General features: G+C 40.3%; 3 protein-coding genes across 4 annotated transcripts; 1 reads left to right on the top strand and 2 right to left on the bottom strand.

The window, feature by feature from the left end:
* Positions 1–195: 195 nt before the first annotated feature.
* On the bottom strand, positions 196–4,109 carry hint2 (histidine triad nucleotide binding protein 2). Of its 2 annotated transcripts, none has more exons than XM_034594786.1 (6): positions 3,886–4,109; positions 2,882–3,019; positions 1,973–2,077; positions 1,754–1,826; positions 1,547–1,659; positions 196–887 (listed from the first exon to the last, which is right to left on the bottom strand). In XM_034594786.1, the coding sequence occupies exons 1-5, from the start codon at positions 3,976–3,978 to the stop codon at positions 1,568–1,570; spliced, it is 501 nt and encodes a 166-aa protein (XP_034450677.1). In that variant the 5' UTR covers positions 3,979–4,109; the 3' UTR covers positions 196–887; positions 1,547–1,567. The 2 variants fall into 2 exon arrangements, with proteins under 2 accessions (XP_034450677.1, XP_034450678.1); XM_034594787.1 differs by lacking the exon at positions 3,886–4,109 and adding an exon at positions 3,729–3,879.
* Positions 4,110–4,669: 560 nt separating this feature from the next.
* On the top strand, positions 4,670–9,508 carry mrps30 (mitochondrial ribosomal protein S30). Its single transcript, XM_034594780.1, has 5 exons — positions 4,670–5,325; positions 6,113–6,258; positions 7,906–8,011; positions 8,734–8,910; positions 8,998–9,508. Exons 1-5 carry the CDS (start codon positions 4,680–4,682, stop codon positions 9,255–9,257), a joined length of 1,335 nt encoding a protein of 444 aa, XP_034450671.1. The 5' UTR covers positions 4,670–4,679; the 3' UTR covers positions 9,258–9,508.
* An 873-nt stretch (positions 9,509–10,381) lies between these two features.
* On the bottom strand, positions 10,382–15,169 carry emb (embigin). The gene is made up of 9 exons (XM_034594781.1): positions 14,876–15,169; positions 13,991–14,068; positions 13,624–13,807; positions 12,762–12,844; positions 12,518–12,654; positions 11,901–12,062; positions 11,246–11,363; positions 11,125–11,158; positions 10,382–10,635 (listed from the first exon to the last, which is right to left on the bottom strand). Exons 1-9 carry the CDS (start codon positions 14,946–14,948, stop codon positions 10,575–10,577), a joined length of 930 nt encoding a protein of 309 aa, XP_034450672.1. The 5' UTR covers positions 14,949–15,169; the 3' UTR covers positions 10,382–10,574.
* Positions 15,170–15,390: the final 221 nt, after the last annotated feature.

Raw genomic sequence — 15,390 nt, 5'->3', positions numbered from 1 at the left:
CCAAATATTAGGAATGTTTTGTGATATCGTACTTGAGATGCCTCGATTTTTCCCAAAGTTTGCCTGTTTTAGTGATTTTAGTGATTAGTACAGTACAAAGCGCATAAGGGAGATCAGTAAGTAAGTCATTTATTCTTGGGATCATTTTACCAAAGCAGTTTAAGTCCTCCAAAAATCTAACTGTCTACTTTTTCATTTTCATATCTCACAGCCGAGTGTGTCTCACAGCCATGTTCAAGGAAGTGGACAATGTTTTGTAAGTAAATATAGAGGAAAGTTCAGCCCTCCGTCCTCATATGACACACAGTAACCTTCCTTGCAGACAGCAAGGTCAGTGAATCATACCACCCAGTCACACCACATCGTTTCCGACCCCTCGCTGCCACATACTTGGGCACGTGCCCCCAGTAGAGGTCGTTAATGATTAGTGAGTGGATTCACTAGTGCCAGTAATACACTGAATTTTTTTTTAATATGCTGTAGGTAATAAATACTATATGTGACCCAGTGGGTGCCCTTCAAAAAAAAAAAAAAAAAAAAAAAAAAAAAAAGAGCTTTATTAATGGTGAGGACACAATTTATTAATATTTATATTTACTGAAATGTCAGTCATTCATTTGAGTTATAATCTATTAATAAGAATTTTGAGGTTATTAGATTGTGTGAGTCTCCTCGAGCATGTTGCTTTTGTCCTTTTGACTCTCATCAGGTAGCCCCTCCAATGGTCAACTATTTATAGTTAGTTTAAAGTTAGTCAATCTCTGGAATTAAACAATAAAGCGATAGAACCACAATAACTCTGCAGTTGGTAAATGGATTTTCCTCCAGATGTCCTTGCAGCACAAGTGGTCAGTCGACTGGAGATGTTTCCCTAATGAAATAAAAAACTAAAAAGAGAAAAGAAGAAGAATTTCCACAACCTGGCCACTTCAAAGTTGTTCAGATCTATGGCTTATGATAGAACCCACAAAGTATCAGTAAAGGATGTATTAAATATTGATAGAACCATTTGTTTTAGCCTAAAACATTTGATTATGTTGTGCTTTATCAGAGTTGTACCTTAACATTTTAGATAGTCTGTTGGTTAAGTAAATAAGGATCTTTTAATAATGATAAAACCACAAACAAACATTTTCTTCCTGATAAATTCACAAAAAGTTTTTAAAGCAGGAAAGTGTGTCTTATAAAATACCCATTTACTGACATGAGACAAGAGTAATACTGCTCTAAATAAATGCTGTTATTTCATTTAACATATATCTGTATTTTAATGTGTTTAATATGTAAATATATGTTTGTATGATTGTTTATTGTTTCTTTATTTTTAAGGAACTTTTAACTAAAGAACTGAATTCAATTATTTCAAATTTAGACATATAATCTTTATTTGCAGTTGTATCAAACATAATGTCTTTACTCTTCATGATTAACTTTTCATCGACATATTTACATCTCGTATTTTGTGAGCTGAGTTTAACGTTCAGGAAATGGAATGAGGATTTAAATGTTTTGGATTAACGACACCAATCGTATATTGTGTTGATACATTAGCGTTCACATGAGGCCATTATCCTGGAGGCCAGGTCATCTGTCTTCCTCCCAGGACGTGGATGTGAAGGTGGTAAACTGACTGAGCACCGTGCTTTCCATCGTTGATCACTGTGGAGGGCAGAGACATGCACAGAATTCAACGTGGAAGTAATCAAACTGTGACTTCATATAAAAGACTGTAGGCCTGTTACTGTTAACTCACCGACTCTGTATCCTTCTTTCAGAGATTCTTGCTTTGCCACATTTTTGGCGACAACCAACAAGTGTCCTAAAAGCTGGAAGTTGAGATAAGGGATAGGAAATGTGAGCGTAATGTTTCTGTGACTGTAGCCACCACCGACCCCTGAAACCCCCCCCCCAAACCCCTGAAGAGAATCATCATCGGGTGTAGAGAATGAACAGAAATGAAGAAATAACTCACCTCAGCATCATCATCTTTGGCTTCACTTAATCTGGGAATAGGGACCCTGGGAATGACCAGGAAATGAACAGGGGCCTGTGGCGTGATGTCCCTGAATGCCAAACACTGATGAACACACAAAGGAACATATATTAAGTGTTACAGTTATATGGAAAACTCTGACTCAACCTGGGCAAATTACAGTTTTTGTTTTTTCTTGGCCACAATAACTGGCGTTTAAAAGTTTTCGCACCAAACCAAGAATGTACTTAGTAAGCCCCTCATTTGGGAACTATCACAGCATCCTCATTTATTACCCACTCCTCCTGTTCATCACTTCAAGTTCTGAGATATTTTTCTATTTTGTCTTGCATACACAGCAGGTTTAGGATCTACCCACAGATGTTCTATGACGTTAAAGTCAGCAAGTGAGGACCGATCTAAAAGCTTCAGCTTGTGTTTCTTCGAGTAGTTTTACGGTCTGGTCTGGTTCACTGTGCTGTTGTGGAAGCAAAGTCTCTTTCCAGTTTCGCTTTCTTGACATTTGCTTGGAATTCATTCTTCCCATCTATCTCAGCAAAGTCTCCTGTGTCACTGGCTGCCCCGCTTCATAGGCATTAATTGAAGAGTCCAACACGTCATCTGTCTGTAAATATCAATCAGCTATTAATTTCTAATGACAATTCTTCACCTGCCTTATACATTTTAAAGAATCAAATATGATTATGTACCTTCATGAATTAAAAAGTAATAACACATACATATTTGCCCTAATGCTGATTTTTAATGTCTGTTTACTTCTTTACAAATCAATAAAATATGTACATTTCCTAACTTCATCAGCACGTGTGTGCTAATTTATCTGTAAACTCCACGTGGAATAGACCAACAGAGATAACTGGACAAACAACGTGTTGTTGTGATGTTTACCTTCTCATCCTCATATATAATATCTGCAGGGATGCTTCTGTCAATCACTTTGGAGAAGATGGTTGGAGCCGGGGAGCCGTACCTCCTGCTGGCCTCCTCCGCCAAGCGCACCTCCTCACTCTTGGTGCACAGTGGTCTCTGAGGGGTCAGTCAAACAGAACAGAGACATGTTAAAGGGATAGTTCAACCAAACATGAGAATTCACTCATTATCTACTCACCACTATGCCGATGGAGGTGGTGGGTGAAGTGTTTGAGTCCAAAAAACACTTCTGGAGTTTCAGGTGTAAACTGCATTGCAGCCAAATCGAATTCAATTGAAGTAAATGGTGACCGAATAAATGGTGCCTCCATACTGCTCCTGTGGTGTCATCCAAGTGTCTGTAAGCCCCGACATTCACATTAGACTCGAAACTACGTCATTTACATCATGTTTTTAGCCTAAATGTCCTCTGTGATCCAAACGAATGACCACCGCTCCAGAGGAGGATCACAGAGGACATTTAGGTTAACATGGTGTAAATGACGCTGTGCCGAGCCGAATTTGAATGTTGTATCTTACTGACACTTGGATGACACAACTCAAGCATTATTGAGGAATTGTTATTGTTTTGTTGTTTTATTACATTTTAAGAAATGGTCACCATTGACTTCAACTGTATTGGATTTGGCTGCACTGCTGTTTACCCCTGAAACTCCAGCAGTGTTTTGAGGACTCAAACACTTTCACCCACCACCTCCATCTGCACAGTGGTGAGACGATAATGAGTGCATTTTCATTTTTGGGGTGAACTATCCCATTAAAGCTCTGAGCTAATGACTGATGCTAACGTGCTAACAACAACAACCTGCAAGGGCCACACTGAACCAAACCTCTCGGTGCACTGCAGGTTCCCCGCAGTCAGCACCGCAGCTGGAGGGACAGATGTTGTCCACATGTTGTGCAGCGGCCACACACAGTAACACGCTCACGAGGAGCAGCCTGTTGGTTTCGGGAGCAGATACCTGACAAGCTCCACCGACGAGCTGCAGGCGGCCCAGGAGGACACTTCCGGTCCCGACGAGCCGCGTCCGGGAAATCTGACGTAAACTGATCATAGCTCGTTGATCAGCTGCTGAAGTTTAACGGTGAGAATATTGATCTCGTTTTTTAAAAACAAGTGAAAAGTCCAGGAACCGTCATCACGACCATGAGCAGACACGTGACGCTGACGTTGCCTTCACGGACCCACCGGTGATGTTGACATGGTCCGTGAACAACAGACACTTGAACGCGACTCCGTTGAAATTAGACTTTAGAGAAATATTAGTATAATATAGCTCTATTATATTTTATTTCGAGCTCCATTTTATTCATAGCTCCATTTTATTTGAGCTATACTTTATTCTATTTTACTTAATTTTACATTACGTTACTTTATTTATTTTAAATGTACTTTTCCCCTCTGTTTTTCTTGTATTTTCTGCTGAGCTGACTGGTTACAACTTTAATATGAAAGTACAACTTCAAACTTCAAAGTAATATTTAAATATTTCAAAGTTACGATATTTTTAAGGAGGCATTTTACGGCTGCAAGAGGCGTTCAAGAGCATCAACAACAGTCACGTGTGTTTATCATCAGCTGCATCTGTAAATAAATCATATATATGTTGTCTATATGATTTAAACTAAATTAAACGCGTATGATAAGTTTGATGTTCCTCTGTATCTGGGAATCGACCTTTAAACACTGTTGAATGTATTCGTAGAATGACTTTCCGTGCAGTAGGGGGCGCTGATGTAAAGAACCTGCAGGTTCATGTGTCAACGCGACAGTAGAAGAAGAAGCAGCAACATGGCGGCCCGCACGTCGCTGCCCTTGCTGTTCGCTAAAAAACTTCCTCCGTTCAGACTCAAACACAGGCTCGTCCACACCGAGGCTGCGGCGAAGGAGCCCGCGTACCCGCCCATCGTGCCCTCTCTCACGGCCAAAAGCAAAGCGGCCCGGCTGCGGCAGATCGAGGAGCGGGTGGAGAAGATCCGCGCGGCCCCGGTGGAGGAGAAACTCACCCTGACCACTCGCATCCAGCGCAAGAAATTCGTGGTTTACCCGCAAACCTTCGCCCGGAACGCGGACAGATGGTACCAGCACTTCACCAAGACCGCGTACATCCCGGGTCTGCCCGAGAAATTCACCCTGGCCGCGGAGGAGAGCCCCGCGGAGGAGGGCTCGACCTCGGCCGCAGCTCCGAGCTCGGTGCCGGGGATGGACGATGAGGCGTTCGCTGACATCCGCGCCCTGGTCACCCGAGTGATTTTACAGGAGCACTGGCACCTGAAGAAACGTAAAGCTTTCCTGTACCGACAGCAGGAGATGGTGGTGGGACCTTTTCTGAGGAGCCTGGTGACCGAACTCACCTACAGCCTGACCCGACACAACCCGCTGCTGCTGCTCTCCAGTCTGGGTATGGAGCTCACAGACTATAGTGCATATATGCATGTGTGTATACATGTTGTGTGGAAGAAATACTCACGTCTATCACTGAACCATGTGTGTCTACATCACTGGGAGGTTGCAGCTTGTATAAATACACCTCCAGGAATCATTCAAGTCTTGTCATTTCAAGAGCTGCAACCATCAGTCAATTAATCAATAAATCAAACTATTTTGATGCTTGAATATCAGTTTTAGAAATTCCCTAATCAAATATGTAAAATCTTTGCTGGTTCCAGCTTCTCAAATGTGAGGATTTGATGCTTTATAGCACGACACACTGAATGTTTCTTGGTTTTTAACTGTTGGTCGGACCCAACAAGACATTGGAAGAAGTTACCACCAGATCCAGATTTGTATTTGGATCTGCACCAAGTTACACACCCTCATTAATATCAGTCCCCTAAACATGCACCAGAGTTTTTTCAAAAAGGTCCACTTGTTACTCTCTGATACACCGTTGAAAATGTTTAAAAAACGTCTTGTAATGTTAAAGAAAATTTAAAAAAAAAGATTTGCCAAACTTCTATGGGTTCTTCCTGGACTCAAACTGCTTCCTTCCACCAAGTGTCTTGGAAATCTCTCCAGTAGTATTTGCGTTATCTTGCTTACAAACAATTGGACAGGGGTGAAAACATAACCTACTTGGTGCAGGTTATAACCATCAGCTACAGCTCTAGCATATATTTATATAAAGTACTAATGCAAACTTGCTATTTTAAAATGATCTACATTATAATGTAGTTTTCTTTTTTCAGACATTAATCCCCAAGTGAACTTCTATTGGAGGCGAGGACAGAGAATCATCCCAAGGGGGCACCGGAGTGGCCGGCCAGAGCCGACCAGGTTCCAGATCGACGACCACCCCCAGTGTCAGATTAGGATCACTCAGCAGCTGCCACAGGTACTAACACTTTCACACCATGGAGTTTATATAGTAAAAACAGAGAAACACATTTAAATACATGGATACAGTAGGTTTTCATTCCTGACAGTTACTGAGGCAACTGGGCAAAATAAACCAGTTGACACAAGGACACAGATCCTTTAAACCAGAGGTCACTAAAAGCCGTCCCGTACGGACCCGGACCTACAGCCAAAACAGAAGGTTATGATTTAAAACCTGACGGGGCGCTTCTATTTGTAATCAGCGCAGCTTCTGTAGTCTTTACGGTAGTGGTTTAGCAGATGAGAAACGCACAGACCAATTGCATGTGAGTTAAGCCATCCCACGTGATACTACTCAGCCAATCAAGTCTGTGCATTCCAGGCGGTAAACATTGCGACTCTACAGTGCAGACAGATGAGAGAGTTAGAGGCAAGTTACACATGAGAATACGGTAGAAAGAAAAAGAAAGATTGAGATACAGGGAGAGAAAACAAAGGGAGAGAAACGGAGGAGTGAGACGGAGAAAGGGAGAGAAACAGAGGAGTGAGACGGAGAAAGGGAGAGAAACAGAGGAGTGAGACGGAGAAAGGGAGAGAAACAGAGGAGTGAGACGGAGAAAGGGAGAGAAACAGAGGAGTGAGCCGGAGAGAAACAGGAGTGAGACGGAGAAAGTGGAGAAACAGGAGTGAGACGGAGAAAGTGGAGAAACGAGTGAGACGGAGAAAGTGGAGAAACAGGAGTGAGACGGAGAAAGGGAGAGAAACAGGAGTGAGACGGAGAAAGTGGAGAAACGAGTGAGATGGAGAAAGTGGAGAAACAGGAGTGAGACGGAGAAAGGGAGAGAAACAGGAGTGAGACGGAGAAAGTGGAGAAACAGGAGTGAGACGGAGAAAGTGGAGAAACAGGAGTGAGACGGAGAAAGTGGAGATACAGGAGTGAGACGGAGAAAGGGAGAGAAACAGAGGAGTGAGACGGAGAAAGTGGAGAAACAGAGGAGTGAGACGGAGAAAGTGGAGAAACAGAGGAGTGTGACGGAGAAAGGGAGAGAAACAGACGAACAAAGTGGGGAGTATCCCCCACTTTGTTCGTCTGTTTCTCTCCCTTTCTCCGTCAGAGGGGAAGAAAGTGATTCTAAAACTGTTCAATTGATAAGATGTGTTGAGATTTATTATCTGTTAAATTAGTTGAGACTTTTGAGTCAAGATGTGAAACAGAAAAAGGGAAATTCAAGCTTTTGCTCCCTTTATTTTATTTTTCTGAAGTTAAGCCCTTTATTTGAACATGCACAATTTTCACATTTTATTTATTTTCTCTTATTTTGAAATGCAGCCCTACTTTTATTTAGTTAATGAGAGAACATTATACATATCTGCAATCATACATATATGTTCAGTTCTATGTTACGTGACAATAAATATTGTCAAAAAGTTTTTGAATCGTACTGAATTCATTTGATTTGACAGTCAGGTATTTAGTACATGCAGATGTTGATAGAACTACTAGGCTACTTATATATATCACACTAAATAGTTAGACATCATGATCTTCCGGACCTTTGCTTCAAGAAATCTTCTCTAACTGGACCTCTTTACATTTTAGTTGAATACCCCTGCTTTAAACAGACTGACACTCATCATTTCCTGCTTTTTCCATTTCTCTCAGTTCACCCCACTGGAGGCGTCCTATGCAGCTGAGGTCCCAGAGGTCAAATATGCTCCCAACCTGATGCCTCTGTTCAGAAGACAGTACGACAACAATATCTTCACAGGTAACCACTCACAATCTGTGTACGACCTCATCAAGGTCAGAGCTGCCAAAAGACGATACAGTGAAAATATTTTGTGCTTTGTTCATATACTTATTAAAGAAAAACAGTCTCAGGTTTATGTGTCGTCCACCCGGGGTCTTGTTTCCCTAATATCTTAAAACTAATATTTCCATAGCAGTCGTCTTAACGGGAGTCTGTAACTCTCATAAAACATCGTAGGAGGTCAATCTTCAACACTAGTAGATTATCAAGTGTCTCCCAAACTGATGAAGAGGCTTAAAAATCCTGGTCGTTGTCGGGGGGGTCCTGGTTGGTGAACATGTGCGTGTTGGCTGCCAGTTACATGTCATAGATGGCATACAAGTTGAATTTCTCATTATTCAGTTACCTCTTACTGCCACAAAACCTTCAATGTGTGCTCAGTATGGTTCATGCAGACGTGCAGATCAACCTGATGTCGTTTCCTCCCTTGAATAGTCTATGAGATTATTGTTCTTCCTGTTTTGGATGATACTGTTACTCGAACCAAAGAATGGTTTAATTAAAGTTTTCCCTCTGTGGTCTACTATAGTAAGATAATACAGACAACTGTAGCTTATTTCTCAAGCACTCTCTATTTCAGGTTAAGTCCTGTCCTGTTTCTGTAAACCAAAACAGTAACAAACCACTTCAAGTAACAATTACTGATCATATTGAACTCATCCTCCTGGTCTCGTCAACAGGTGCTAAGCTACCAGACCCAGCCTGCTACGGTCACACTCAGTTCCACCTGGTTCCTGACAGATATCACAGAGACCGGATGGCTCGGCAGAAGCAGTCGGACCAGGTGGAGGTCTTTCTCAGAGCCAACGCACTCGCCAGCCTCTTCGCCTGGACAGGAGCTCAGGCCATGTACCAGGGTGAGATTGAGAGTCTTTAAAAAGGGGGAGTTTTTACGTATGTGACGAGAAACAGCTGGTGGTCAAACTTCCTTCTCCCCTCTGTAGGTTTCTGGAACTACGAGGATGTCGCCAGGCCTTTCGCGTCCCAGGCTGTGATCACCGACGGCCACTTCTTCTCCTTCTTCTGCTACCAGCTCAATACAGTGGCTCTCTCTGTGGAGACGGACGTCAACAACCCCAGGAAAAATCTTTTGTGGGGTACAGAGAGTCTGCGGCTGTACGAGGGCGTGGAGGACGGAGAGGTGGTGGGCCTGAACGACGGTGTCATAAAGCTTCTGGTTAACTTCCTCATGAACCGGCCATAGACTTGCTCAGATGTCCGTCTTCTCTTTTGATTGTTTGCTTCTGTCTCCTGATGGAAAAAAAAAACATATTTCTTTTCTCCATGGCCATGAAAGATACAAGAAATCAAGAGAAACCTTGGCAGACATGTGCACGTTTTGTTGGACTGTATTTAAAAAAACCCACACACATCTGTTTTAATCTGTGCAAACAGGTTTATGAGTTTGAACAAATGTGCAGATTATTTATGCAAAAATAAAAAGATACTTTATAATCAGCAGTCCTGTGTTTATCTGTACAAACTTCTACCATTTGATACATTTTTCATTGCATGACTATATTAATGACACTACTTGTCAAAACCCTACGGCTGACCTTTTATTTGCTGTTTATTAATTCAGAAGAATTTCATTAAGTTACAAAGAACAGATTCCTGTGTGATTTTTTTTTTTTTCACAGTGTGATACAGCTCAACTAAGACAACAGTTCAATAAGAGATCCAGTTAATTAACTTCTTTCTAACTCTACATCCCAGATTTCTTTCTAATCTTAAACTTAAAGTCTTCAACCAACTCTGACTCAAGTAAAGAAATACAAAGCTTCATGCAACTAATTTCACTTTCACTGTAGAGCTTAGTTTACAGCATTTGTAAAGTCAGTTCACACAAGTTAATGTCTTGTGAGCAGTTACTGAAACAAACAGTGATTTGTGTAGTTTTAATTTGCTTGTTGACAAACATGTGACACCTTCAACATTGACAAAGACACATAACCAAAGTCATGAAAATGATACACAAACATCTGCGTATATGATGAAATATCTTGATATACATGTAATCAAACTAACACAGTGTATGGAGACAGTGTCGCACACATAAAACATAACACAAAGTCACTGCGAGCACAATTTGAGTGGCTCATTGGTTCCTTTTTGAGAGTGTAAGGCACTGCTCACAAACCACATTCATAGCACAAGTAAAGACGTGTCAAGGTTTTCATTGACAGAGAAGCAACAAAGGCGGAGTGAGGTGAGAAGTCACCGACATGAACTCGGTTTCTCTACAGGAAGTGACGGTTAACAGGGTTCAGAGCAGGTTGATGCTCTTTCAACCACAGAGATGCCGCTGTCGATTGGAAATAAAAAAAAACACATCCTCCAGCACGATAGAATGCAAACAGGAAACTGTGAACTGTGGAGATTATTGCATTTTGTCCGGTGAAAATATTTAGATTTTTATTGAGGACACAAAAATAATTCTTTAATATTACATTGAAGCTCTACCATTCACGTTTGAAAATAAGCAGAAGCAGAATCTGTTTACTTGCAGCCTCCAGAGAGTTTAAACCTTTCGCTGTCTCATTGAAGAACTTTCCTCTGGTCCGTTATTTTCTGCCTGCGTCCTGGTGAGGGCATCAAAAGTAACATGATTAAAACCACAAACAGACACATTCAACTTGAAGATATCTCTCTGATGATTATACAAGGTTTATTTTCTGTAACTTAAGTCTTTGATAAGGGCTAGTGAGTCATTTATTAATGTAATAATCACATAATACAATCAGAAAGATTTGAAAAATCCCCTTAATTGCAATTTGCTCATCTTTAGCTTTTTAATTCCTTCTATTCCTTCTGTTTCCAAAATAAATCTAAGAGCTAAAAAGACAACTTTCAGGAGGAGGATTTTCCATAATCTGGAAACCCAAAAGTTGTTTTTAATAAAGGCTTATAACTCTACGTTTTTTTTTTTCAAGTGAATGCAATACGCTTCCGTATTCTTCTATAATGCATAAGTAATATTTTGTATTAATAACAACTATTTCAACTTTATAAATAGCATCTTATCAGAAAGTGGTACAGACAATCTCTAGCAGCAGTCACACAGTACTCACAGTGTGTTTGATTGTTCCGCATTTGTCCCATTTTCTGAGAAAAAGACAGATAATTCCTTTCAGATTAAAATACATCACAGTGTTCAGAACTGACAAAAAAGAAGTCATGTGTCGGATTTACCTCCTGAGCACTTTTTCTTTGACTGACTTCTCTCATAGAGCAGGATGGCGGCGACCAGGACTACCACCTCCACCAGGATGGCGATGAACGGCTTCAGAGGCTCCCACAGGGTGATGACCTGCAGCGGCGGTGGAGGAAGCAGATTTTAACAATACAAGTACAACCATGAAAACAAAAATACTCCATTACAATAAATGTACTGCATTCAAAATCTAATGCAGAAGCAGAAAAAGTATTGTAATCCAAATGTTATTGTTATTCTAAGTATATGTACAAATATCCTTGTACTCCATGTATCCATTTGAATAAATATTTGTAATATTTTAACACTTTGGGTCTCAAAGAATTATTTCAATAAAACCGTATATAAAATATCTCTTAAGTGGCTCAACTAAGATATTTGAATCATCATTGTTTTTTTTGTGATGAGTCAAAGTTAAAAAGTGTTTATTATTATGCAGAATTAGACTATTTCATGTTTTAAAGACTAAATCTGTCAAATACATGGAGTAAAAAGTATTATAAACCTTTCTGAAATATATTGGGCGACAGGTATCAGTCGATATAAATTCAAAATGCTCAAGTCAAGTATAAGTACCTCAAGAGTACACTAAAGTACTTTATTACATATACGGAGTAACTTTCCACGACTGACCTTCAGCTCCACGTGGCCCATCGTGGTGCCGATGGCGTACACTGCTTCACAGTTATAGAAGCCGGAGTCGGCCTCTGTCAGGTTGTGAACCACCAGCTTGGTCGTCCCCTCTTTGTTTTTGATTTCATACTGATGAGACTCTGCTGCAAAAAAGATCTGCTCCTATAGGACAAGAGCATCACACAGCTTGTTACCTGCCGTCCTATCAATCCACTGGGTGAGGTCATGTATTTATTTAATCAGATAATAAAAATAATATAATAATAGACTTTATGTATAAATAAATCACTTTTAGTTATTGTTATTGTCAGATGGTTGTTGTATCTGTGTGTAACAGAGCATCATCTCAGGGTTATGATGGAGAAAATAAAGTTTTTAAATCCACCAGAGGAAGAAATGCAGCGTAAGAAATTTATAAAAAATGTGTTGATGATCAGTTTTTGTTTTTTAAGTTATTTTTTAAAGTTATTTCCCCAGGATTCTTTCACAAGGCAAAATTATCAATGAACAAGATGTTTCTTTCCTATATTTACTAGTTAAAAACTAAATAAAACAAACATTTAAATGGCACTGAAACACCAAATCAAAAACAGCCTGTCAGCAAACAGCTCCCTCACTTTATCCGTCCCGTTTGCTTTGTACCAGTTCCAGGAGAGGGGCTTTGGTTTGGTGGCCTCCATCTTACATACAACCACCACTGAATCCCCCACGTAGCTGACTATGGGCTTATCCCTCACCTCTCCCATCTGTGGAGCTGGGGAGAGAAAGTGATGAGAGAATGACGCTGCACCATCCTGAATGTGAGACGTGATGCAGGTATATACACTCATAGGACTCATATGAGAAGGATGCGACGTGTACCTGCCAAAATAAAATCTACTTTTGCTTCATTTCCAAACACACATGAGTAACTTCCGAGGTTTTCTTCACCGACGATCCTGAACCTGTGAAGCAAAGAACAGGTGACAGAGGTTTTACACCAAAACATATTACTATTTGATTCAGGATGAAAGTTGCAGTAAAGTTATTGTTCTGTTGATTCTTCCACCAAAACAAGATTGAAATTCAATGAAATGTGTTCAGATTATTCATAAATCAACAAAAATTAGCAGGAGAAGAAAACTGAACTAAAAAAAACATAATTACTAGAAAAGTGTTTTTATTTTTTTCATTTTACAATTGTAGATATGGACGTCCAAATTCTGTGAGATATGTGAGATACAGTTGTTGAGGAAGTACTCCAAGATTTTACTTGAGTAAAAGTATAAACAAATAGAAAAAATGTCCTCAAGTAAAAGAAAAAGAAGCAAATTAACTTTTCAACTTGAGTAAAAGTATTAAGTACTTCCTTTTGAATATACTTAAATTATTAAAAGCAAAAGTACTTGCTGAGTGTACCCTCTTCCCTGATGCAAAGTACAGATATTTGCTGATGTATGTAGTGGAGTAAAAGTAAAGTACCCAAAAATATATTTGACTTAGTTAAAGTACAGATATATAAATAATGTACTCAAGTACAGTAACAGAGAAAATGTACTTGAGATAAAAGGTTCCACACTGCATCTGTTAAACTAAACATTAAAAAACATTGCATACAATTTTTTAACAAATTATGAAATATTTCATCAGAGAGTGAACAAGGGCATGAACTTAAAAAACACATACAAACTTTAAATAAACTAAATTTTCAGAAGCGAATATATAAAATACTGAACACACTCACACTCGTTTGAGATGATACTTCTCGTTCTCCAGCTGCACCGCGAGGCGACTGTTCTCGATTTCATCTCCACCTTTTCTCCAGAAGCCGGTTATGTTTGGCAGATTGTTCAGGTTCCCGCTCCAGATACACTCCAGCTCCAGATCCACAGGGTTCACCAGCTCCACCTTCTCAGTGTGACTTTCCCCTGGGTGGAGAGTGGAGGAAAGAGTCTACTCACCTGGTTCATTCAGAGAGATGAGATTATATCTAACCTCACGTTTTTTAAATCCCTTAGTGATATTTAAACATCAAGCTGGGATCAAGTCACAAGATGCAGACACATTAAATGTAACATGGACTCGATGGACTGATGCTTTAGGGCAGTTACCTTTAAGGACAACACTTCTTACATCTGTCGCCAGAGGACTGATGGGAACCAGCGGTGGAGGTGTTGGGCCCGATGTCTCTGACAGAAACAGAAATAAACGTATAAAAACACACAAACTTTACATGTCTTGAATGTCCAGTGTGTCAGATTTAGGTGAAAAGGATTTATTGCCAAACATTTAATATAAAATAATCCTAGTGATGTTTTCAATAGTGTGTTTCATCTAAATTGTAGGAATTGTTGTTTTCTTTACCCTTGAATGTCTCCTTTATATTTAAATACTTTGTATTTACATCAGGAGAGGCCGCCATGTTGTTTACAGTAGCCCAGACTGGACAAACAAAACACCTTTGAGTTTTTATCACAACTGAAGGCTGCCACAGGTTCTCCTTAATATTTGCAAGGGGAGGGTGAGGTGAGGGGTACTCAGCTGCAACGTGCAACTTCACCACTAGATGTCACTAAAATCTACACACTGAACCTTTAATGAATGCATGATTTAAAACAACATGCACAAACTAGCTGCTTGAGTTGTTTGAACAAGGTGTTTCCTTAAGTGTTACTGAATTGATATTTAATTGTCGAGTTTTGTACATAACAGTGCATTGATAAGTAATTGCTCTTGGTCTTAAAGGAGAGTTTTTTCCGGTCCCATCATGATGTGAATGCTCTCTCAGAGGATTATGGGGACAAATAAAATAAGAAAAGACAAAGACATCACATTTTCACCACCGGCAGCTTCACACTAAATGATGTCGAACATGATGGTGTGGAAATCCTGTGATATAACCTTTTTTCTTCTTCACAAGGTTACAGAACATTTGGAGGAAAAAGCTTTGAACACAACAACATACACAGTCACAATGAAGCCCAGGTATCATTTACTTGTTTGGGTGGGTCTGCAGGAGATGAGAAGCAGGACGCTCTGAAAAAGGAGCTGCTTCCACGAGGTTGACATGATTATAATCCCTCTGTCCTCCTCCTCTGGCAGCGCCTCACTCACTGGACCTCCTCTCTCTGCATCGTCTCACCACTCCTCCCCTCCTCCCTCAGTTGCGCAAGTGACGCAGCCATGATATGACTCTGCAGCCTGTGGGTGGCTGACTCCATCCATTATTCAAAGAGGCAGGGTCTATTTCTTGATGCTGTGCTGCAGAGCGGCCATGCATTAATAAACTGAAATAAACACAATTGTATTTTAAATCAAAATGCTGCTTTGTGTGATGAGAATAACAGAATCCATCCAAGCCGGGTGTTTCCAATGCAGACTCTGTGCAAGGTGCCCCCTCCTGTCACATGAGAGGACCTGGCAGCTGAAGGTCACATGAGCCGCCTGCCCCCATGAAAACAACCAGTAGTGTGTAAATATGGGTTTAGGGTTAGGGTTAAAGTGTTACTGT

This window comes from Hippoglossus hippoglossus, chromosome 9 (assembly GCF_009819705.1).
Source record: "Hippoglossus hippoglossus isolate fHipHip1 chromosome 9, fHipHip1.pri, whole genome shotgun sequence".
In the NCBI taxonomy this organism is placed as follows: Eukaryota; Metazoa; Chordata; class Actinopteri; order Pleuronectiformes; family Pleuronectidae; genus Hippoglossus; species Hippoglossus hippoglossus.
This window is presented reverse-complemented; position numbering and strand designations above follow the sequence as displayed.